The 25,205-nt window shown below is 45.9% G+C and overlaps 1 protein-coding gene across 1 annotated transcript in view; it reads left to right on the top strand.

Moving 5' to 3' along the window:
- LOC119459011 (uncharacterized) overlaps positions 1–24,539 on the top strand; it is a 67,551-nt gene extending 43,012 nt beyond the window's left edge. The window contains exon 3 of the mRNA XM_049671545.1: positions 24,261–24,539. Coding sequence (XP_049527502.1) covers positions 24,261–24,539 — 279 coding nt within the window. The remainder of the gene's footprint in view (positions 1–24,260) is intronic.
- The last annotated feature ends 666 nt before the right edge of the window (positions 24,540–25,205 follow it).

The following is a 25,205-nucleotide window of genomic DNA, read 5'->3' as shown; positions in this document are numbered from 1 at the left end:
TGTTATGGTAAACGCATCGTCATCATTGCAGTAACATCATCCCATTGTCGTTATACCGTCCATCCATCCACCTCATTCCTGATTTATACTTGTCGTATAATACGCTGTAGTTGTTCAATTGGGATTATGCCGCCGCTGCCATGCCATCATCGTCAAACAGTCGCTATCGTATACATGCACTGTCGTACCGTCGTCGATCGTGCGGTTGTGGTCGTGCTATCGTTGTCATTCCGAAATCGTCATCCAGTTGTCCAAACACCGTCATCGTCACGGCCATATCGTCTTCGTGTCCTCCCATCTCGTTGTGCTCACTCAGTCATGTTAAACCATCGCCATAATTCTAGAATCGTCACCTCATTGCTGTCATAGCCGCGGTCGTCGTGATACAGTCTCTGTCATTCCATCGACGCCATTCCTTCTTCGCCATTCCATCGTCGTCACTGCATCGGCGTCGTACAGTTTCGTCAGTCCTTTTGTCTTTCCCGTTTTTTTTTTTTTTGTCTTCTCATAGTTCAATTCAACAAGTGAAGCATACGAAGATATGCATTACTCTTTGTTTTGCCGTAAGAATTTCTGACATTGAAAATCTGGATACTCCGCTGAACACCTCAGAGGGCAAGCTAATTGAGATCTCCGTTATTCCCGAGTACAACTTCCAAGTATAGTCGCTCCGAAACTAATATTTTGTTTTGCGGAAAAGGTAAGCGCAGCAGTTTACGCATGCGCAGAGGTGGAATACCAGGATATCACATTCAGAATCCATCGCAGCGGAGGGCAACGAGGGCACTGTTGCAGTTTTTAAGGACAACAGACTTGAACAAGCGGCTGCAGCCTGAACAGATGATTATAGTGCTGCAAGTGCTACTGTGCTGCGCCACCTGTGACCGATTGCGATTGTGTATCTGTGCTCCTTTCTTTCTATATCTCTACTTTCCTGTCACTTTACCTCCCCCTCCCCTCTCTCTCCAGCGTAGGGTAGCAAGCCCGATCTTCCCATCTCGTTAACCTCCTGCCTTTCCCCTGTCTCTCTACTCATTTGTAGATTTCTCTATATACGATGTCGACGTTATCCGAAACTGAATTCGAACTGCTGCGCCATGAATGCATGTGCTAGAGCAACAGGTATTAAATTAAATTATAGGGTTTTACGTGCCAAAACCACGATCCGATTATGAGGCACGCCGTAGTCGGGGACTCCAGAAATTTGGACTACCTGGGGTTCTTTAACGTGCACCTAAATCTAAGTACACGGGTGTTTTCGCATTTCACCCCCATCGAAATGCGGCCACCGTGGCCGGGATTCGAACGCGCGACCTCGTGCTCAGCAGCCCAATACCATAGCCACTGAGCAACCACGGCGGGTTAGTAACGGATATGCTACTTCACCTAACCAATTCCATGCTCTGTTGTTTTTAGCTTCAAGTTAGCAGTTGTTCAACCGAGACACGGTATGTTTGTGTATTGCACAAGCCACGTGTTTATGAACCACCCATATACAACATTTTCGCGTCTATTCGCCACCGCCCGGGGTATCGATCACGCGTTTAGGGGGTGACGAAGGTAATTTAGGAACACTTGGCCTGGCCCAATATAACAGCGCTTGTATAGAAATTGCCGCGCTACCTACTGAAGCTAAAGCACCGTTTTTGTCGAAGTGTCTCAGAACACAACTAATGAGGCCACGCGTAGCTTTTACGGGTGCTTTCTCGGTGGCGGAGAGTTTCGTCTCGAAACTGAGTTCTGTATTTACAGGATAGCGTAAGTAAACTATGCATACAGTGACTCGTTAGAGTTACTGTTTACACAGTAACTCGAGTGCAACTCGGTGTCCGCAGTATATGGGTCTGCAAATGTAGTGATAAGGCGTGCAGAGCAGCGACGAGGTATGTTGTCCCGCTGTACCGCAGTAGTGAGCTGCAGTGTTAGTAACTTTATTTTTTTAAAGTTCGCCAGGTCGCGGCTTAAAACAGTCCATTTTCTGCGAAATGTCGCTAAGTGAGGGTAATCATGATGACTCGCTCGGAAATTTCGCTTTCTTTTTTGCTTTCGTTGTTTCTAGACGTGTTCCCTAACATATGAAAATATCTCGCCAGCTTCTGCACAACGTTATCTCGTTGTGTCAATAGATAATGTTGATAGATGATTAAGTGAATAATTTCAGCCATTAAGCAGTTCGCTGCCAAGCACGGGGCATTCACTCGCAACTAAACAAAAAAAAGGAACGAAAAAATGAAATATATCGCTTTCTGCATAGCTTGAAACCGTGACTGTACAACATAGTCTTATATTCTTCACAGACAGTTTCAGAGACAACTAATAGATAATAATGCTGCAAGCGTGAAGCGCAACAAAACACGGGCCGAAGGAGGGCACACTGTAAAATAATTTACACCCCTAAAAATGAAAAAGGGTGTTGATGTGTCTGTAACTCACACCCTTACACTCAAAGGTGTAAGGGTGTAATTATTTTACAGTGTAGAATACATTTGCTGTGTTGTACCCTCCTTTTCTCCATGACTTTTTCACTTCACTCGCTGTACGTCGTACCAACGAGGCCGATTGTCTACATTTCTCAATAGACAATAACTTTCAGTAAGACAGGAAACATAAAAAGAAATGTGCAGAAACTATCGACAATGATCGTTGAAGTCACTGTGTCGTTTTCTCTTCACTCCTGTGGCTGCTCCGTATTTCCCGAAAGGATGCACTAACCAACTAGCCCAATTTTCCGCTCTTGTATAAGGACGCGTGACAGGAGCGGCAGTCGTTGCACGGGTGCACGAGACAGGGCTCCCGCAGCGATACGGCCAGCGCGTGTTGCGAGTTTTGTCGCGATATCGGCACGGTACTTCACATAGCGATAACTGCGGCGCTTATGTATCGTGGTTTAGAGTAAAGGCGTGTTCAGACTGCGGTCGCAACGTTAGCAAAGCGCACATGGGTCGTAAAGTCCGTACCATGCGTTACTAGCGTTAAGATCGTTAAGAATGCTGGTCGTTCACATGATCAGTTGCATACGTCACGCTTCTTAAGACCGGCCATTACAAACGTGGGCTGGCCAGTTGCGTATCAGTGGAACATAACCGCACATACACACCAACGCCTATTGCCAGTGTCTCCTATACTACACACACACGCCAATACGCAGTCATGGCCGTGTCTCTAATTGGGAATGCCGGAAGTCACGTCACCGGAAATTTAAAACGGAAACTGCGGCGCTTGTTGGCCACATCATAAGTGTCGTATCTGTATTAAGCGTAAATACAGCGGGCCTTCCAACAAATACACTCGCGTGTGTGACGACTGTTGCGCTCTTAACGCTTCATACGATTGTAGTCTGAACAATTTACTTGCGCTTTTTGCGTTTGCGCTTGCGTTTCTTGCGAAATATCTGTACATTACGTACGAAGTCTGAGCGTACCTTAACAAACGACAAGCAGTAGTTGTGTTACAGTGCTTCGGTTCACCACAGGTGACACTTAGACTCGTAGGCAGCAGTGATATTTAATCAAATGACCACGAGGAAAGAACAGAAGTCACGCGGATGTAGAAAGATGATCGTCAAAGTAAAGGCTCTCATGGTCATTTATGTGAAACATAGAAACATGTGATTTTTTTATGTATTCACTGCTGCACCTGTAACTAACGTTAGATAGTAATTACACATGGTTCTAATACGTTCATTCCTTCATCCGTTTCTGCAATGGACCGTGTATTCATTTGCCGCAGTATAAATTATCTTCTTAATTAACACGAAACGAACATTTAGGTCCTCGAAGGATTTAATTACCGCATAGCTCGAGCTTAATGAATTCGTTAAAGCGTTCGGGAGAACTGATTATTCCTTCCGCGTGGCGGAAGGAATCAAAGGTGTACAGATGGTGCCTCGAAATGACGGTGCACATCTAGATCAGATCGCCCGTTCTATTGCTATTTCTGTCGTTACGCATATATAATGAGAAACTAATGGCGTGTGGTGTGGCAAAAGGTAAAACTAAAATCCAGCATTCGTCGTCATTCCATTGGTGTCTCGAATATCGCTGGTAATTTGCGCGTCGAATAATGACCTCGAGATATATACACAAATTCTAATAACAACGCGAGACAAGTAACAAGAGAGTTCTGTGACTTGCGCCCCTCGCAAGATGGCGCACGTGAATAAGACCGAGCTTGTTACAACTGTTTGAACGCTAAGAAGGATCGAAGTAAAAATACCTACGCCTACCTGGCCCCATTTATATACCAAGTCAACAAAGGTAAGCCTTGTTTCTTCCCCCTTAAGACGCGGTCTTGTTTTGGGAACGGAGAGCTGACAATACACCGCCTATCGTGAAGCGATAGCAAACATTCTGAGAGACTCAAGAACATTCTTGGCCGCTTTTGTCGCTCAAAGACAGAGGCGGCCATAGCTGCGCAGGTTGATTTCGTGGATGAGTATACAAAGAGGTGAGCAAACATTTCTCGTGTCTTCGTGCAACGCCACCAGCGTCCACCGAGAGCAAGGGATCCTCTTGTGTGTGCTAACCAAACAACCGAACGCAGCGACAATTTATAATCGAAGAAAACAACCCGCTCGAATCGTTTCCCAAAGATACAAAATATCCACCGACAGTAACCAAGATGGGTAGGCCTCGCCAGGGCTGCGTTCGGTCGCGAACAGTGGCAAACCCCGGCGGCCGCCTCTCCCTGAGGTGCACTCAGGATGGTTTTTGACACATTGCCCTGTCCAGCGAGCAAAGCAATGGTGGCTACAAGTTACGACACGGCCGGACAGGGCACCGCGTCGCGATAGCAGGAAACGTTCACACAAACCGAACGACTGCAGACACTGACCTGCACTGCGTAATGGTTCGTCCCACTGCACGACACCCAGGGTGGCAATATTGGTTTGAGTTAAAGGTAAACGTATACCAGCGTTGTCCAGCAACACGCTCGATTGAGGATGCTGTTGTGTATATCGTTGTGCGCTTGTTAACATTTGCTGCTATACAGTGAGGTCGGCGATAAACGCCCGTGAAGGTTTTTAGCTTATACTCAGAATGAATGAATTGCTTTGTCTACAGTGTAGCGTTTTCTGGCAGAGTGTCGTTCCTGTCTTGTATATTACTTTCCGTATCACTTCTGCGCTCCACGTTGCAAGACACAGACAGCCTGCAAATATTTGTGCATGTACATATAGCCCGCAAGGAAATTGATAGGTACTTGTTCTATTAGAACTCAAGAAAATCGCCACGTGGTAGCTGAAAGATTTAGACCCTTTGGTTTGAAAAACGATATTCGCCTGCGAATAGGTGTACATGACTTGCAGTACGATATATCGTGCTTTTTGATTTCTGAGATTGTTTTTCGTTCGACGTGTTTTTTTTTTCTTTTGTCGTTGTTTTTCTTTTTCTTTCTTTCTTTCGTTGTTCATTCTTCAAGTTTTCTATTTCCTAGAGTATATTATATATGTTTTGTGGGACAGCTTCAGTCGCCTATTTTACTAGGTTCTCCTAAGTTAATAAAAGCCAGTTTTTTTTCTTGTTTTTCCTGCCACCATTAGAAGTTCGTCTCTACTAGCGTGGCCTGCAGAACGACACGCCAAACAGGGTCTGCAACTACCTATATACATCCTTAGCTGGGTAATCCTTAGTATATATACACAAATTCACATTTATAACGTGCATTGTAACTAATATATTATAAAGTACATTATAACTAATACTAAAAATATACGATACATAAATTGTTACCCTTGAAAAGTTAAAAATTTAGAGGTTAACCGATAGCCTTCTATTTTCTAAAAGCAAATGTAACCTCTAAAAGACGTGTTAAATTTAGGGGTTACTTCAGCTATACTTGTAGGGATCTTTTTCTTTTTGACTTGCACTCTATTTGTATAGGCAACCTAGAAAACTTACAATGTCCCACTTCAAGATATTTTGCATCTCGAATCGGGCCGATATTATCATGCGTGCCAGTTGACTGATTTGTTCCAGTCGCGAGGGTTCGACACCCTACATACTTGGAAGGTCGAGGGCTCGAGCCCCGACACACTTGGTAAGTTGTGCGCTGGAGTCGGTATTCACTATATACCACTATATGTGTCCTATGTTTTTCATATATGAAGCGCTAAGTATTCCAATGGGAAAGGCGTTGAGTTACGGACAGATCTGCTGGGGAAGTAGCCTAAGAATGCTTACGCATTAAAAGCGGACGCCAGAGGCAGCGATCAGCAGCACCGCGCTCACGTCGCGCGAGAGTAAAAGTAAAGCTTATTTTTGAGCGTGGTGGAAACACCGACGCGTTCCCGCGCAAATCACTTTTCACCCCCTTGCTTTCTCTTTTTCCACTGCCGCTCCCCTAGTGGAAGGCAAGCTGCAGCCTAGTTACCCACTCTTCTGGAAAGCAGTAGCTGCACAGCCGAACCTATCGTCAGTACGTATCAAGGCCATCTAAAGGTCTCGTTGCTACAAAGACTTATGATGATAAGTGATGCTCACCCTCCATCGTTGCAGTACATTGAACATTTTCCCACTGAAGCGCACGTAGTATACTGCACTCACGCACGAATACCAGCAGTTATACTGCGCTGACAAAGCGATGGGGTGCATCGCGGAAAGAACAAACAAAAGCCAATATATACTGAAACAAGCACAATGCAAAAACACTTACCAAGTTCGACTATTCCTTCATGCGATCCGGCGCAGCGGTCGCAGTAATCACATCGAATGTTTGCCGAACTGAGGACGGTGCAGCGCTCACAGTCGCAAATGAATCCTTGCAGCGGCCGCGCGCTATTCCCAACAAGTCCCGGTTCGTCACTGCCATGATGGCATGCGGCGCATGCGAATGGTACAAAATTGGCGCGAAACCAGCCAGGAAACGCACACGAAAGCACCGCTCGTGACGCCATCATTGCAACTCCGTCCCGTCATGCAATGTGGCAACTATATCAGGAGATGCGGAGAGATGACATAAAAACATGGCCGCTGCTTCCGAACTGAAGCATGATTCGGACATTCAGGTCCCGCTGCACATATTCAAACAAAAACACATCGTCGACTTCTATAAAACGAAAACACAAATTTGTCGACATAGTGCGCGCTTGGAAGCAATGTTGCCACATTCAACGCAATAATTCTTTAGTTCCATCACGGTGGTACAAATTCACAGAATGATGTCTGTCATCTGTCTACACGGCTCCGCGGCAGTGGAGCGGCTGAAGTGGGTGGCTTTTCCGTGTTGGGCTTCCGCGCTGGCATAGATTGGCGCATCGGACCAACCGTGTTATTGAGCAATGTAGCGAAATGTGGCGTGTTGCAGACGTTTACTTGTACCGTTGCTGAATACACAAATAACAATTGCAGAAACGTGCCAAGCGGATTAATGACTGCATTTTGCGTGCTCCAATTTCGCACTTCGGCTGCAGAAATTGTTTTCTAAAAATGCTCAATCAATATATCTTCCGTTGGGGCAACGCTGGTTAAGTTCTTTGGACGCTTTCTATAGGCAACGACGCATTGCACCAGCTGGTTTTAATACGAGGAAAACGTTGGCATATCAGTCTGCGATCGAGCTCGCTCCATGACCCAACGAAATTAGAACTTAGTAAACATGGCAAAAGGGCCTTCCTGGTTTCAACCATATAAACCAACATATCAATGATGCTTTTTTTTTCTCGCCTCAGGAACAAGCCAGAAGTGCCATAAGAGCATTAGTTTGTAACGAAATAGACGAAACATATGTCAAAAGCGGTCCGCAATCCGTGAACGCTTGAATCAAAACAACCATCAACAACAACACTTGTGGTGGCATGTGTCGGCTTATCGGCTAAGTTAAAATGTTACATGCAACAAAATCGCGTGTAGCGAGTGAATATGATGCGGTAGAACAACGAGGTAGCTTTCTGCAGAACACATGTAGGGCCTGTGAAAAGCGCTAATTGTATGATATTTGTTCCGTCGGTGATTGTACTTCCGGCAACAATCGTCATTATTCTTGCAGGACATCATTTTGCCGCGGACTACTTACGTTATGTGGCTTTGCCGACTCAATCAGTAACTTGTCCTCAGGCTAAATTTGCGATTGAGCAGCCGTACACGTGCTATATCAAGCGGAACAACCTTGTGTGCACGAAGGCAACTTATCCTGCGCTTTGCTTATGTGTAAATTGCGAACTTCCATTTCCTATATGGGGCCTCCGTGGAGTCTTGGTTATTTATTTTATTTACCGTTATTTTATTTACCGTGGAGTCTCGGTTATTTACCGTTATTGTATTCCTTACTCGCGCTTATAGGTTAAGCAAGATTAGGGTGTATGAAGGTATAGAAGCAATGTTATTTGAGCGAGTCGGCATGAATTCATGATGGCTGCAAAGCGCAACGGAACTACGGTGGCTAGATGGGTAGGTGTGCCGACCGAGCGTAGTTCACTCCTTCTCCGCATCATGACGCAGAAGTGGCGCTGCGGACAGTAGAACGGCTGAGCTGCGCGCAACGTCGGCTGCGCTGTGTAGACGAGCAGCTTGTTTGATAGTATCGCTGCCTCTGCTCTAGCTTTGAAGTACGCGTTATACAATGGCGTTTCGAGCAGAGTAAGCAAAGCCAGAATGGGGAATTTGTTACTGTCGTCTTCTCAGAGGACACGATATGCTGAAGTAAATTTTCTAGCTTGGCGATTGGTCACATATATTTATTTATTGGTACAAATGCGGCGCTCCAGCTCATTGCAATAAATACGTAGATGCATTTTTTCCATGCATAAAACAAAATTGCAGTGGTTTTATACGGTATATGGAAACGTGTTTACGTGATATTTAGTGAGTTCTAATGTTTCAATTTCGAGAAATCCAGCTATTGTTTTTATTGCTGCCTCAGTTGCGGTATTTAAATTGTTACTAGACGAATTGTGTTGATAAGTGCATATGGTTCACTGTTTGATTGCAATAAAATAAAGCAATACGTCATGGGCTAGATTCATGAATATATTTAAAATACAAGAAACGCTCTCACAACTTGACGCACCAACATAAATAGCCTAGCGCCAGCAAGGTCGCAACGTTAGTCCACCACATCATAACATTATTCACAGCCCACACTTTCGCGCGTCATGTTCTTGCCCTTGACGAGAAAGTAAAGGCGTGTAACTTAATAGAACTTCACAACATCGTTTGTGAGCTCTTTCTTGTGCCGCTCACAGCCGATCAAATTCGGAAGATTCAGCTGCAGAAAGAATGTAAAGTTGGCGATACTGTTCCTTCGTAACTCATTTAAACTGAAGCACAGCTTGAAGGCGTCTTCGAGCGATGCTACCAGATTTTTTTAGTGCTTCAAAAGGGAGCAACAGCCCTGACCTACTCATTTTGTTGAATTCAGTAATGTCCCTGAGCAATCGGAGCACTTGGTTCTTTGCAGGAACTTCCTTGCTACATAGCCTGCTATATAGAATATAAGCCTAGAGTCACTTTTCTTTTCCCTGTAGCAGCGCAGCGGTGCTCGATGTCGCAGGCGCTGAGCACTTCATGTGCGGCTTGCCAATTCCCAATGTCGAGGAGCTCATAGACGGACGCTTTTCGGTGTACGGCTTGCTCATTAACGTCGCCGATACTGAGCAAGCTACTGAGCAGCCCGGGGCGAACATTTCCGCTGTCCGACAGCGGAACATTTTCGCTGTCTTTCTCACAAATTTAGAGCCCGACTTGCAGTTCGGAGTGAAGCAGTAAGTCTCCTTGGTGGTCTCCTTTGGTGGAGCAATGCCGCCGCTAATCTCGCTGGTCATTTTTCCGACCTGGAACATTCCACATCGCTTAGGAACTTGCAAACAGTACAAGAGACGCGGAGCTCTTCACCTTTGAAACTGACACGAACAGATGACATACAACTATTAAAATACGGGCTTTATTTTTTTGCTCGCCCCCAGCCCCCTGTAGCAGACGACGCGCGCTGCGGAACCGTTCTACTGACCGCAGCGCCAATTTTGCGTCATGACGCGGAGAAGTGGTGAACTACGCTCCAGACGCGCCGGTCGGCACACCTACCCATCTAGCCACCGTAACGGAACATTATACGGAGGAAAAAAAGGACAGGACAACGCACTGCCTATCCTTTTTTATTGCGATAGCAATTATATGGACACTTCAACCGGATTTCTGCCGTCGCCGTCGCCGTGAGGTTCCCTATAGATAAAATCTTCACCGCGCGCCGTATGCCCGAGCGGAAGCGTGCGGGGCCGCGCGCTATCACGGAGAGCGAACGCGCTCAATCACCCACGCGCAAGCAAGGAAGCGGGAAGCCAGCGCCGGAGGGAGCGCGGGGGGGGGGGGGGGGGGCGCACTTCTACTCTGCCAACAACCGCGCTCGTCGCTCGTCCGCACCCTCTCTTATCTCCAGACGGCTCTGACCTTATGCGCCGTGCATTAGCCGCTCAGTTTCCGTTGAAGCGATAGACCGCACGTACCTTCGCCCGCTGCGGCGTATGGGCTCGCTGCCAGAGTTTTGACTGTCGTTGTCTGCAGTCATTCAGTGTGATGTATTCATGTTTGTTTGTGTGCGCTCACACCACGCTTGTTCATTCAGTTAGTAATAGTCGGGCCACATTTTCCAACGCACGCAACGGAACATTATGCGGAGGAAAAAAGGAAAGGACAACGCACTGCCTGTCACTTTTTTCTCTTTTTTTTTCTAGTAATGTTTCGTTGCTGTGCGCTGCCATCATACCGGGTGCCCCACGTAATTTGAGCCAAATATTGAAAATATACAAATGTCATGTAGCTGGTCAGAATCAAGGTAATGTTTGCCGTCGCTTGGAGATGATCCGATAATATTTTGTAGTCCACCTATTTGCATAATTAGTCTCAACTTCTCAAATACTGTACTTAGATGAAAGTGGCAATGAGAAAATTGTAGAGCAATTTGAAAGACTCCCGATGCAGCTTTCTGTTGCTGAATACGCGCTGCATAAAAGCGTTTTTCCAAGCATGAGAGAAGCCCGCGAATATACATAGATATATATCCACTCTAATGCTGCAGTGTACGAATCTTGTCACAGCTTATCCCAGTTCGCTGTCCGAACTTGCCGAGGTCAATCAAGGACGTCGTGCCTGCTGCCGTCAACGCTACCCAAACCTGGGTCACGTCAAAGTTCTGTATCGTTAGATATCGTCAAAGTTCCATTCGATATATCTGCAATATGTACATATAGCTCAATGGAAGCTGCAAATGTCAGTCCTGCTACAGGTAGAGCGTGGTACTTCAGATCTGGTGTTCGAATCGACATGACGTTGAGAATATAACCAAATGACAAAAACATACTTAAAAATTTGCAAATATAGAAATCAAGCCCCGAGGACTAACGAATGGTCATCGGATGGCTCCTGACTGGCGAAAGTTGACAGCAGGGCCTTCGTTGATCGGATTGCATATCCAATTTTGTCCCACTGCCTTAAACATCGCTAATTTGTAATTGTGCTTGCATATATAGTGAAGTCTCTGCTGATAACCGCTTGTTGGTGTTGGTACGGCGACGGCAGTGACACCGAACGTGCTCAATATCACCAGGTAGATTGAACTCGATGCACAGCGGCGAACTGAGTTTCCCGGTCTAAAAAAAAAATGTTGCAGTGGCTTAGCTCGGCTATGCCAGGATATACGTAGCGTTAGCAAAGGTTCAGCTGATTATTCTTAGCTTTCCTGGTTGTCTAGATTGTCAAGGATTAGCTTGATTGTCATGCTTACTGCTGCTCCAATGACACACACGCGGTATACGTATTATGTGGCACATGTATATTTATTTAGCTCAACGTCACGTTGCTTCTCTATTGCCACAAAGACGGCTCGGTGATCAATGAAGTAACACGCTGCCGTCTCCATGGCCCCAACACAGTATTTGGAGTTGTCTGTCGTCGTCATCGACGGCGCTTTGTTGTTGCTGCAGGGGTGGTCAGGCACGTCGCTCAGCCTCCTGGCGACGCCGCTTTGCTAGACGTTCGTCCCTTTGCTCCAGTGTCTCCGCAGCACGTTTAGCCTTCTTCTGTTCATTCCTCCTACGCTCAACCGCTAATTGCCAGGCAACTACTTCGGGATCCGATGAGTCAAGCTTCTCCGTTCTTCTACGCTGTTGAGCAGCATTTGCGCTCTCCTTCTCCATGGCTATACCACACTGGCAAACGCCAGTCAGAAGCGCAGCGGCTCCAGCGCAGTGTCAGACGGCGACTGCACAGCGAGCGCGCGCCGGCGCCAGTGCGTCTACCACGGCTACGACGTCACTCCTCTTGAATGCGCAGACCGGCGGCGGTGAGTCGCGCGCGGCGGCGGCGGAGTGCGCGAGAGGTGCCGGCTCCGGTGGCTCCGGTGCGCAAGCCGTGTGACATCACTGATCCTTGCGCATGCGCAGCACGGCTCTTGATGTGCCGCGCGAAACGGGCTTGGCTAGGCCAGTGTAGCTACCGCTACAAAAAGACTCCTGTATGATAGCCGCGTCTAAGGAAGCTGCTGGGTCGCCGAGTGTTGGTGATTTCCCCATAGGAGGCATACGTCACTCCATACATTTAAAACACCAGCAGCTATCAAACTACGGCGTTCCTTCCGAATGTTTCTAACGATGCGATTGCTTTAAAAACGCTAATATAAAAAACACAAAGGGTTGATTTCTCCTAGAGGTAACTCATTTCTCCAGCTCTATCTTTTTCTTTTCTCCGTAGACGTTGTGCCACTTTAGCATAAAATGCACGCACACGACACAGTCTTAACAGAAGTCACGGCACGTGTTTGTCGCCTCTTCTTCGTTCTAGTCATTAGGGCTTATTCACACCAGCGACTCGCAGAGGTCGCGCGACTAAGTTGTTCGCTAAGCGACCGGTCGCAAATGGTCGCTTTGGTCGGAAAGCGACTGTTATCGTTCAGTCGCTCACTGCTTAGTTTTTCTTTCGCGCGCTGCACTCGCAATCGTACTGAACGAATCAGCGCGACCGGAGCAGGACACCTGTATATACGCTGAGGCTTATTTTACGTGTTGATGGCGGTGGGAGAGAGTGATGGTGGAGAGATATAAGCGCTATTCCCTGAAACTCTTCAGGGAGCATGGCTGAGCTCTGAGGGGAAGAAGAGGGGGACATAAAGAGGAAAGAAGATAGAGAAGGTCGAGGCGGTCACCGTTCCCATGGCTGTATACGCGGCAGGCAACGGCGCCTATACAAGTTAGATACGAGGAGACGTCATTGGCAACATTTGCCAAACATTTCGGTGTGGCGACGCGCAGGTAGCGCTTGCCGGCGTGAACATCGGTCGCCGGGATCGCTCCTTGGTCGCCAGTTGCGGTCGGTCCCGCGACCTCTGTCAATCGCTTGTGTGTGTGCGCCCTTATCGCTACTGTCGAGCTTACACGGTACGAGCTGTGGGGTCTCGAACGTGCTCTTGGGACAAAGGAACGACAACACCGTAGAGCAGACAATCACAAGGGCATTTATTGCGCCTTTGATACACCAATATAGCCAGCCGAATTATTACTGATAGAACATCGCGACCAGAAGACTCACGGCGCCCGTATAGCGAGAGAATATGTTCACCGCCATGGTGGACACCAACGCCTGATTGTTACGGTCACGCGTATGGTGACGCGTTCGAACAATTATAATAGTCTATTCTGGTGTCCTGCCTTAACCATTTTGCAGGACGGTCCAACGAACGACCGGCGAGCGCTCGAAACGTCCACGCAGCTGGCCGACCCCAAGACAAGAAAGGAGCAGGCTACTTACTCCCTTTCGTCCCCGAGTAACCCCGCCGTTAGGTGGCGCTGGCAGCACAACATTCTCGCCATCTCTCGTACTTGTCCGCAACCACACCGACCGCCGGCGGTGCTAAGCCATGAACGCGGCGAAACCGGAGTACAGGTAACGCGAGCCATGCGGGGAAAACAACATCTGGGGACGCGTTAGAGTCGAGCTTCCCCACAAAACAAGTGCACGTTCCGTGAGTACACCATGCGGTGTAACACCGCATTATTTAGTAGAAGATTGAAATTGAGCCATGCATTACCAAAGATTTTTAGATACGAGAGCATCTTATGCTCGGAGCAGTGTCCGTTCGGCGGCGTCCGCACCCATACTGCGCATGCGCAACTCTCCCTCATTCTCCTCCCCTACGCAGGTGTGCGCTCTCCTCCTCCCCTCTCCGCCACAGGTGCGGTGCAGCAAATCATTGCACATACTCTCTCTCTCTCTCCAATTACCCCTGTCTTGCGCTAGCGTATTCCAACTTGCACCTGCAAATTTCCTAACTTCATCATCCCATCTGGTTTTCTGCCGACCTCGACTGCGCTTCCCTTCTCTTGGTATCCATTCCCATTCTGTAACCCTAATGGTCCACCGGTTATCCTTCCTACGCATTACATGGCCTGCCCAGCTCTATTTTTTCCGCTTAATGTCAACTAGAATATCGGCTACCCCCGTTTGTTCTCTGATCCACACCACTCTCTTCCTGTCTCTTAACGTTAGGCCTAACATTTTTCATTCCATGGCTCTTTGTGTGGTCCTTAACTTGTTCTCGAGCCTCTTTGTTAACCTCCACGTTTCTGCCCCATAGGTTAGCACCGGTAGAATGCAATGGTTGTACACTTTTCTTTTCAACGATAGTGGTAAGCTCACAGTCAGCATTTGGCAATGCCTGCCGTATGCACTCCAACCTAATTTTATTCTTCTGTAAATTTCATTCTCGGGATCAGGGTCTCCTGTGAATAATTGACCTAGATAAACGTACTCCTTTACAGACTCCAGAGGCTGACTGGCGATCTCGAATTCTTGTTTCCTTGCCAGGAACATTATCTTTGTCTTCTGCATATTCATCTTCAACCCAATTCTTACACTTTCTCGATTAAGCTCCTCAATCATTTGTTGTAATTCGTCTCCATTGTTGCTGAATAGGACAATGTCATCTGCAAACCGAAGGTTGCTGAGATATTCGCCGTTGATCCTCACACCGAAGCCTTCCCAGTCTAAGAGCTTGAATACTTCTTCTAAGCATGTAGTGAATAGCATTGGAGAGATTGTGTCTCCTTGCCTGACCCCTTTCTTGGTAGGTAACTTTCTACTTTTCTTGTGGAGAACCAAGGTAGCTGTGGAATCCTTGTAGATGTTTGCTATAATATTCACGTATGCCTCCTGTACTCCTTGATTACGCAATGCCTCTATGACTGCTGGTATCTCTACTGAATCAAATGCCTTTTCATAATCTATGAAAGCCATGTAGAGAGGTTGATTGTACTCCGCAGATTTCTCGATTACCTGATTTATGACATGCATATGATCCATCGTAGAATATCCCTTCCTGAAGCCAGCCTGTTCTCTTGGTTGGCTGAAGTCAGGTGTTGCCCTGATTCTATTGGAAATTATCTTGGTGAATATTTTATACAATACTGAAAGCAAGCTAACGGGTCTATAATTCTTCAGTTCTTTAACGTCTCCCTTCTTATGGATTAGTATAATGTTGGCGTTCTTCCAGCTCTCTGGCACACATGAAGTTGTGAGGCATTGCGTATAAAGAGCCGCAAGCGTTTCAAGCATGATATCTCCTCCATCTTTGATTAAATCTACTGTTATTCCATCTTCTCCAGCAGATTTTCCCCTGGTCATGTCTTTCAAGGCCCTTCTAACTTCAGCGCTAGTTATAGAAGGAGCGTCTGTATCCGGTTCATCACTATTTTTGGAGATCACAATTGGAGATCACAGGGAGAGGCCTTCGTCCTGCAGTGGACATAAAATATAGGCTGATGATGATGATGATGATGAGGACTCTCTCACTCACTCACTCCCTCTCTCTCTCTAAGGGTACGCCGGTAGGCGGCGCAAGTGTCGCGGCGCAGTATAAAGCGCGCGTTCGCTGTGCTTCAGTCATTCTCTCTTTGTGCAACGATGTGCGAGACACCATGAACAACGTCAACGTCGGCGCTAGTTGCAGCGGTAGCGCCACCGCCGCGGAGCAGAGGAAGGCTCGGGAAGCCGAACGTAAACGTCAGCGTCGGCAAGCGGACCCCGAACTTCGGGCCAGGGAAGCCGAACGTCAACTTCGGCAGGAAACTTCTACGTCCACGCGCTGAACCCGGTCGAAGAACGGATCATCGCACCACAACTCCCGTTCCACAGTGACAACTACATGGTCATCATGACGCTGTATCCCAAGCCCAACATCTCAACAGAAAGCGTCGAACTTTACCTCGCAAGGGGCAAGGTAGAGTACACCAAGACCTACAGACACGCGCCATTCATACTCGCAGGGGACTTCAACGTAGACATACTGACAACCGATTGGCTGGTGCAGCACATGAAGGACGTATACTCTTTGCGATGCATTTCCCAAGATCACAAGCAACCCACCACCATCAGGGGAACGTGCATAGACCTCGTCTTCGCAAATTTCAAACTCGACTCTCTGCAGCAAGACCCATTGACGCTACACTTCACCGACCACAAAGCCATCGTCTTCAAGATACCGCGTGCACCGACGCTAGGAATCACGTACGATCTCTAAATAAAAACGCAACAACCCCGTACAAACGTCTCCTCTCTTCTCAATACATTCTCTCACTCTAACTTTCATTGGGTTGTGTTGCCAAGTGAAACGAAACGGAAACTCGATGCGCACCCCCCGCGATGCTTTCGCATCCCACCATGGTTGCCCGTAGCGTGAGATGATGTGATTTCGTTTAGTACTACATTCCACGCACGTTCCTTGATTGAAACTACCTTTTTGCGGATATTTCTTCCATGTCTTACAATAAACTCTTTTGCGAAGCCTTAGCCAATATAGAGCGAGTTTCCTCGGTCATCGAGTGAGATGCGTTCGTGTTTGCTTGTGCGAGCGTGACATTATGTTTGTTAATTTAGTTAGTTTGCCCATGTTTACAAGTTTATACGGCCGAGAAAGCTGGTATCCATATAGATGTCCACTAATGTGCTATCGCAATCGATGCTTTGCCTTTCGGGTGAAACTGCGACTTTTTCTTAGCATGCTCCATATAACGGTATTTTCACCGCGCTCGTCCTGTTGCCCCTCCCGGCCTAACAGATCTTGCCTACATCACAGAGCCACAGAAACGTCAAGACACGAAACTGTGCCCTCATGAGCAATTTTTTTAGGTGCAGGTGTTCCTCTGGAGCCCGGGTTCTCAACTCTTGCGCCGTCGTGACGCCGCGGCTCCACCTCCCCTCTCAGAAGACACCAAGATGCTACTTGTGCTAAGCGTCACGCCTGCACGGCTAAGACGAACGCCGTCTTAATTGCGCGCTCCTGATCTTTCTCTAATTGGCTTCTTAGTGCCATATGGAATCAGTGCGCACAAGTTGCAGTGCACCAACATATCCGCGAACTACCAGCTGCGTCAGACCTAATTTCTGGTCATTAAGGTGTAGCTGGACTCTCGGTCATGGAAAATAACCCACGACGCATACGCTTCGGCGGACACTTCCGCTGCTTCAGAGAGAAGACTGCAGTAGGAATGAAACGGCTGAGTCCCGTGCTTTCAACTCGCTTCGGTAGGCTCCCAGCTTCCGCATTTATTTCACGGCGCAATTGTTCTGTACGGCACCGACCACCGAACACGCCATAGAAAATTTGTGCACGAACAGGAGACTCGATCTTCATTTCTCTTGCGATAAGCGGACTCCTTTAAGGAGCACCAATTGGCAGAAGGCGCTTACAAATCATTATAAACTGTCTGTGTAACGGCTGATGTCACAAATATTTACACCGGGATCGCTTTTCAACAGATTGCAATGTAATGGGCCCAGAAAGATAAAAGCCAGAAAGAGCGTAATCTTTACATGCCACACTAAAATTTATGCTTTCATTTTATTGTCTTGCGCTAGCTGATTCCAACTTGAGCCTGCTAATTTCCACTTTTCATCACCCCACCTAGTTTTCTGCCGTTCTACACTGCCCTTAATTTCCTTCTCTTGGCACCCATTATGTAACTGTAATGGTCCACCAGTTTTCCACACATTATAGGCCTGCCAAGCTCTATTTTTTCTCTTAATGTCAACTAGAATATCGGTTATCGCAGTTCGCTCTCTGATCCACACCGCTGTCTTCCTGTCTCTTAACGTTACGCCTAAAGGCCGTTTCACATGGTGCGATTTTGCAGTGCGATTTTCGCACCGGAAGTGCGATTTCCGTCGCATGCGACAAAAATCGCAGTCGCAGGGCAGATTCTGCGATTTTCGGCTGCGACCAACCGTTGGTCGCAGCGTCGCAACGTGGCAGCAATCGCTGCGATTTTCCGTCGAAATTGCGCCGAGAGCTATTTCGCGGTCTGTTTTGGAAAATGGCGCCGGTCACTCAACGCAACGTTTATAGATACTTTTTTGTCTATAAATATTGGCTCAACAAGCCTCGAACAGTGCAACTAATTGAGTGGAGCCTTGGATTACGCAATCGGTACGTAACATCAGCACCGACACGCGAACAGTGCAGATAAAAACTCGTAGGTCAGATTCGGTTCTGTGATTTCTATGGGTTTGTTGACACGCTACGTTGCTAATCTGGCGACGCTGTTTTTTAGGTTGGCTTAGGGTGCTCATAGTACGTACTTATGTGTGATTTTCCGTTATTCACACGCGCTGTGAGTTGGTAAATACTACGAGGTGTCCCTCACGGGAAGCATGCATGCATGGCCTTCGGATGTCTTCCCAATTTTCTGGTTCTGGAGACAACTCGCGATATACGAAAATGCCACAGTTTTATCGCGGTATGCTTTTACGGACGGATCAATTTAAAGAATATGCAACTACGGACAAATGCTACGGTAAATAGGTCACGCTATACGCGCGACCGTTTAGTTGCAGCCGGTTGGTTTGGGCTTTCATGCGAATTTCCCCCATTAATTATCTCATTTCAAAGTTCTGTTACTTCCGCTGCTAGACGCGACTGCTTATCAAGCTTGCAAAGCGAAGGTGCAAACTATATATTGTAATGAATGTTCTGTAATAGCATATTTAACGCTTTGACTGGGAATCAACAGTATTGCCAATTTGTTTTCGTAGCAATATTTAAACAGTTTTTTTCTCATTTTTCTGATGTATCATTTTTCTGCTGAAAAAAAAACAATAAACAAACCTTCAGTGTGTTGCAGACTTTGTATCCTTACTGCATCTGTATTAAGCCTCACATTAAAAGGTAATTGCACATTTCGCTTACTTCAGTTCATCGAATTACTTTTGTTTATGCTGGTTGTAACATATCGCAGTACTCTAAGAAACTACTTCGCCGTAAACATCCTTGCCTTTTCTTGCTTCTCTGTCTCTACTTCCTGTAAAACACATGCAATAATGCAAAAAGCAGGCAAACACCTTGTTTTTATAAGCAGTAGATAACTCATTAAACAAAAGCAGATGAAAATTGTGCAGTGGAGTCAGCCGGTTGCATTCCTTTGTGTGAATGATAGCATCTTTTCAAGTGTGGGTGGGTCTTGCATGTCCACAGTTCATAAAGTGTGCAGACTCATCACGAGGCGTAGGTATTGCCTATCAAGATGGAGGCAATGTTGCTAATGAGTCTGCACTTACATGTATTACTGCATAAACTCGTATAACCATATCCCATCATTACTTAGTCGAGCTTGCTCAGAGTCATATTCACCAAAATTCTACTTATCCGAGCTTGCTCTGACTCATATTCATCAATATTCCGCCAAGCTTGATCTGACTAATATTCACAAAGATTCTACTCTTGTAAGCTTGCACCGAGTCATATTCACCAAATATCTATTTAGCCAAGCTTTCTCTGACTTATATTCATCAAAATTCTACTCAGGCGAGCTTGAACTGAGTCATACTCACCAAAAATTACTTGCCGAGCTTGCTTTGACTCATATTCACCAAAATTATACTCAAATGAGCTTGCTCTGACTTATATTCATCAACATTCTACTCAGGTGAGCTTGCACTGAGTCATATTCACCAAAAATCTACTTGCCGAGCTTGCTTTGACTCATATTCACTAAAATTATACTCAGATGAGCTTGCCCTGACTACCACATGACAATATTCACTAAAAGTTTACTCAACCGAGCTTGATATTACTCGTATTCACCAAAATTCTACTCAGTCAGGCTCAAACGAACTCGGACTCATGGTTAGCTCGAAGTCTTAGTGAGCCGACGTTTGAGTGAGTTCACCGTGCTATGTATACATTACAGTATGTGACCTGTGCGGTGAATAAGCAAACATTGCCTAGGAGTACGTGATGCATCGGGTTAAATAAGGACAACTGTACACACTGCAGTTAGTTTTCTAGAGTTTAACTGACCATAGCGTGACAGCTTCGCCTCATGTCGATTCAAGCAAGTGCATTTTATCTGCATCATATTTTTGCCAATCCTGCTGGCTGTCCTGGCCATTACTGGGTGGCCACATTTTGTACATTTCAACACAAAGTTGAATAAATGACTGTGGTGCAATATATTAAAAAAGATGCTTGCATCACTGCACGTATAACAATCAGAACATGATACAAACACATGCACATAAGATGCACACAAATGATAAATACATGAACAGACGGCATCAGCTAGCCACCACCTATTGAAAAAAGCACAGGCCAATGCTGCAATGGGACTATGTATAACCATGACCCTTGCCAGGTACATGGGCTATAGGAGAAACACACATGCAACCTAGCAGTTACATCGAGGTAGCAGCTATGGACGCTTTTGCATTCGCAGCTGGCCACTCAACCACTCAAGTGTGTTCAGTGTGCACTTGAACTTAGGCACACTTTTTATTGTCTATATCTCGAAAATTTAATGTGGCTCCCCAAAATTTTGAGAATGTTTGGATTCTGAGGCTTGCAACGGTAAATATTTTTATTCCATTCTCGTTCAAGGTGAAAGCTCATACAAAAGATTATAGATATTGTCAGTGCCCCTCACTTTCCCTCAGAACATAAGTAGTCTGTTATTGAGATTCTAGCAGCTTTTCAACAGCAAGAAAGGGAATCAGCTTCCCCTGTTTTCAGCATTCAGTTAACGCAGGCAATTCAGGGAGGCATAAAGTTTTGCTAATACAATCGGTTCGGGAATGCCAGATTAGATTGTGCCTTGACGCTTTCCTTGCACTTTCTTATTTTGGTCAAATAAGCTAGTTTGAAATGGCTCCAGTTAGCATGCTCTAACATTCGTCTAATATAGGTTAAATACAAGACTAGCTTAACAGACTGGGATGCGGCTTTCATTTCCAGGAAAGGAACCATATTGCCTGCTCCAGTTGTATATGTTTTTGGTTATCTGGGGTTTCAGCCTCACTTTTAAAATAATGTGCTCAAGCAGGTGGAAACACACGTATGCTAGCAGCGGATACTATCGATAGCTTCTTACTTTACACTTGTCACTATGAACACCAAAATTTTAGCGTTATATTTTGTTATTAAACAAACAAACGTACTCCTAACAAGGTATTTTAATGTTATCTGTGGGGCTACGCGGCTGCGCTACGTACTGCAGCATATTAACTTAAGCTTCTTGATACAAATTCACAGCACACTAACAGCGCAAGAAACAGGACGAGAAAATAGACGACGCCCATGTCTGTCAGAATGATACGATACTACGTACACAAGTGACTGCAGTTCCTTAAAAAATGTGGTGTCGGCTTTTACGCCTTTATGAATAATTACAGCACACGCGCCGAGACGGACGAAAAAGGCTGGCGCTAAGATTAAAGTTCACAACACAAATTCCATTGCACGTTCAGTAATTACACACAGATCATTTGCGGCTTCCTTCAGGGGCAGACGTGAGCTTTTGGGTTGGTGCTTGCTGCTAAGTTTGGTTCAAGAATATTGCTAGGAGCAGGAACCGCTTATGAGCAATCGCGAGCAATACACACACATCCGTTTTTCAGAAGCTGACGTTAAGCACGGGCAGCGCGAGGGTCTCTGCGTTGACATGACGACTTCGCTGCAGCCGAATTCCGAATACTGCATATGCGATGACAACAGCTATAGGGGCTTGTTGATAGGTCCTCTTGTAATTTGTTTAACCGCAGGAAGAACGACACGGACATAAAACACACACGAGACAGCACACAGCGCTGAACGACCACCTGCGAACAGCTGTTTACGTCCGCCATTTCTCCTCGTATCGAACTTCACAAACAGCTGTTGCGCACTCCAAAACAAATTAAACTTTGAAGCGTTTTTAAATTACAAAACGCGTGTATTATTTGGTCCTAATAAAGAGAGGTCAGTTATATTATAACGCGCACGTCCTTTTCATTACATTAAAGGAATTTATGCGGCCTGTGCGACAAAATTTGGCAGCAAGCAACCCTGGGCGTCGCATCAGTCGCATTGTTGACATCGCACCATGTGAAACGGCCGTTGCGAATTTAGCATCTGCGGAAATCGCAGCTGCGAAAATCGCACTGCAAAATCACACCATGTGAAACAGCCTTAACATTTTTGGTTCCATCGCTCTTTGCGTGGTCCCTAACTTGGTCTCGAGTTAACCTCCAAGTTTGTGCCCCATATATTAGCACCTATAGAATGCAATAATTGTACACTTTTCTTTTCAACGACAGTGTTATAATTGTAGTCATGATTTAGTAACGTCTGCCGTATGTACTGCAACCCATAATTATTATTTTGCAAGTTTCCTTCTCATGACCAGGGTCCCCCGTGAGTAATTAACCTAGATAAACGTACTTCTGTACATCCCCTGTGAGTAATTGACCTAGATAAACATTTCCAGCGTCTCATTAAAGCATGTTTCTCTCTGTCTCTCTCTCTACTGTACAGACTCTAGAGGCTGACTGGCTACCATGAATTCTTGTTCCCTTGCCAGGCTACTGAACATTATCGTTCTCTTCTCCATATTAATCTTCAACATACATACATAAATACATACATACATACATACATACATACATACATACATACATACATACATACATACACATACATACATACATACATACATACATACGTACTACTACAGTACTACATACATGCATACATACACACACATACACACACATGCACACATGCGTACATACAGGGTGTTTCATTTTAGCTGCACCAAATTTTTTAAAATTGCCCCTGGCAGATAGCACAATTATAATCCTTGATCTATACTACTCGATGAGGCGGCCTATACTTCCAGGAGAAATCGAAACGCCTAATTGAGTAATTAACATAATTACGCTAGTTAACTTTTTAATTAATGATTTTACGGCACATCTTTCAATCTACGAATTATAGCCGCTGAGTTCGCAAGGCGTATCCATTTGGAACGAATTCTAAGGGCTGAACCAGTTTCGAGATATAAATTTTTAACGTGTCCGACGAAATGTATGGGCGTTCCAGTTAACTTTTTGAGGAAAACGCTGTTTTATGCATTGAAGCACAAAGTTAACTGGAACGCCCATGCATTTCATCGGACACTTTGAAAATTTATATCTCGAAACTGGTTCAGTCCTGAGAATTCGTTCCAACTGTATACGCCTTGCGAACTGAGCGGCTATAATTCGTAGAATGAAAGATGTGCCGTAAAATCATTAATTAAAAGTTAACTAGCGTAATTATGTTAATTACTCAATTAGGCGTTTTGATTTCTCCTGGAAGTATAGGCCGCCTCATCGAGTAGTTGAGATCAAGGATTATAATTGTGCTATCTGCCACGGGCAATTTTTAAAAATGTGGTGCAGCTAAAATGAAACACCCTGTATATACATACATACATACATACACAGAGACACACGTACATACATACATACATATTTCTCTGGGTTTATTAAAGGCAAATTCGGTACAAAATTGCCTCGGGTGCATATATACATGCGCGCAAGTTTACCCTTTCCTGATTATTCTTCCACCTTGTCGGCTTCCGCAGAAGTGAGTTGCAATATGTTGTGTCCCTACACTTCGAGCTGTCGATTAACTCGCTCTCGCTCTGCGATCATCGAGCCTCCTGGTTAGCTTAAACGATACAGCGACCGACACGAAAAGGTGTTTGTCCCGGCTCCGATCCCCGGACCAGGACGAACTTTGCTTCAGCTCCGAAGCTTTATTTTCTCAGAAACCAGCATTGGGTTTCCTTTGTAGCTTCGGCTACTGCCGGAGAGATCAAACTTCTTACCTTTCATACATATCCATGAAGCGGTATGAGCCTTCGGATAGAAGACGAAGCGCAGGAACCTGGGGATGGGCGAAAAGGAGGAGGAAGTTGAAATAAAATGGAGATAAGATGGACGCCAGTTCCATACTAAAGCTTTAAGTCTGTTGTGTCCTTTATCCAGGAACGCTACATTATTTTGGCGCAGCCGACAATCGACTCCCTCATGTGGGTGACATTTTTCATTGAGGAGACCTCCGTAGAGGAGATCATCTTTTCGAGATTCCAAGCTCAAGTTGAACCAGCGGTGGAACTACCTCGTGAACTTTACTCGGCAGAACTCGTGAACCTGGTTTTGGTGAAGGCTTCCATGGACACTGCTGAACTACGTCGGAAGGGTGCTGTGAAAGTGAGCTTGCGTCTGGCGACCTTCAACGAGCTCGTTCTTCATCCGATGCGTTAAAAAAACTCTGGATCACAGTCTACGACGGAGGAGCTGAGCCTCGTTTTGAAAGCTCTTCAGATAGAGCAGGAACAGATTGTGCAACAGAACCAACTGGTGACATCGCTTATTAGTTCAATAAACGCTGAGAAGCCGGTGACTAAATTTGTAGAACCTGATGCGTTCGAAGGAATGTCTTCAAGCCCAGAAAGTTGGCTTGAATTCTATGAATATGCCGCTGGGAAGAACATGTGGCACTCTGATGAGGACAAGATTACTAACATGCATAGTTACTTGAGAGGTGTTCCACGCAAGTGGTACGAGCTGCATATTATTGAAGATGACAACTCTTGGAGCCAATGAAAGGAAACATTTATGACGACTTTCCGAAGCAACCCGGTACAGAGATGGGACTCCGCGCTTAATTTCCAATTCAAGCAGGGCTCCCTCGACGAGTATTTCCTTGAGAAACGCCATGTTTTAAAGCTGGCCGAGCCCATGCTTCCATCTTCTGCCGTAATAGCCCTAATAATGCATGGACAGCATGCTGAAATGCTGAAGAGAATGCAGTATGATCAGCTAAAACTATAACCGAGCTTCTGGAGCGCCTTCAGCACATATCACTTCAGAAGAAAAAATAACTGCTAACCCAAGCACTCGCTTCAGACGGACTGACGCGCAAGAACA

Source organism: Dermacentor silvarum, chromosome 7 (genome assembly GCF_013339745.2).
Source record: "Dermacentor silvarum isolate Dsil-2018 chromosome 7, BIME_Dsil_1.4, whole genome shotgun sequence".
Lineage (NCBI taxonomy): Eukaryota > Metazoa > Arthropoda > Arachnida > Ixodida > Ixodidae > Dermacentor > Dermacentor silvarum.
Note: the sequence above shows the minus strand (reverse complement) of the source record. Positions and strands in the feature narration are given on the sequence as shown.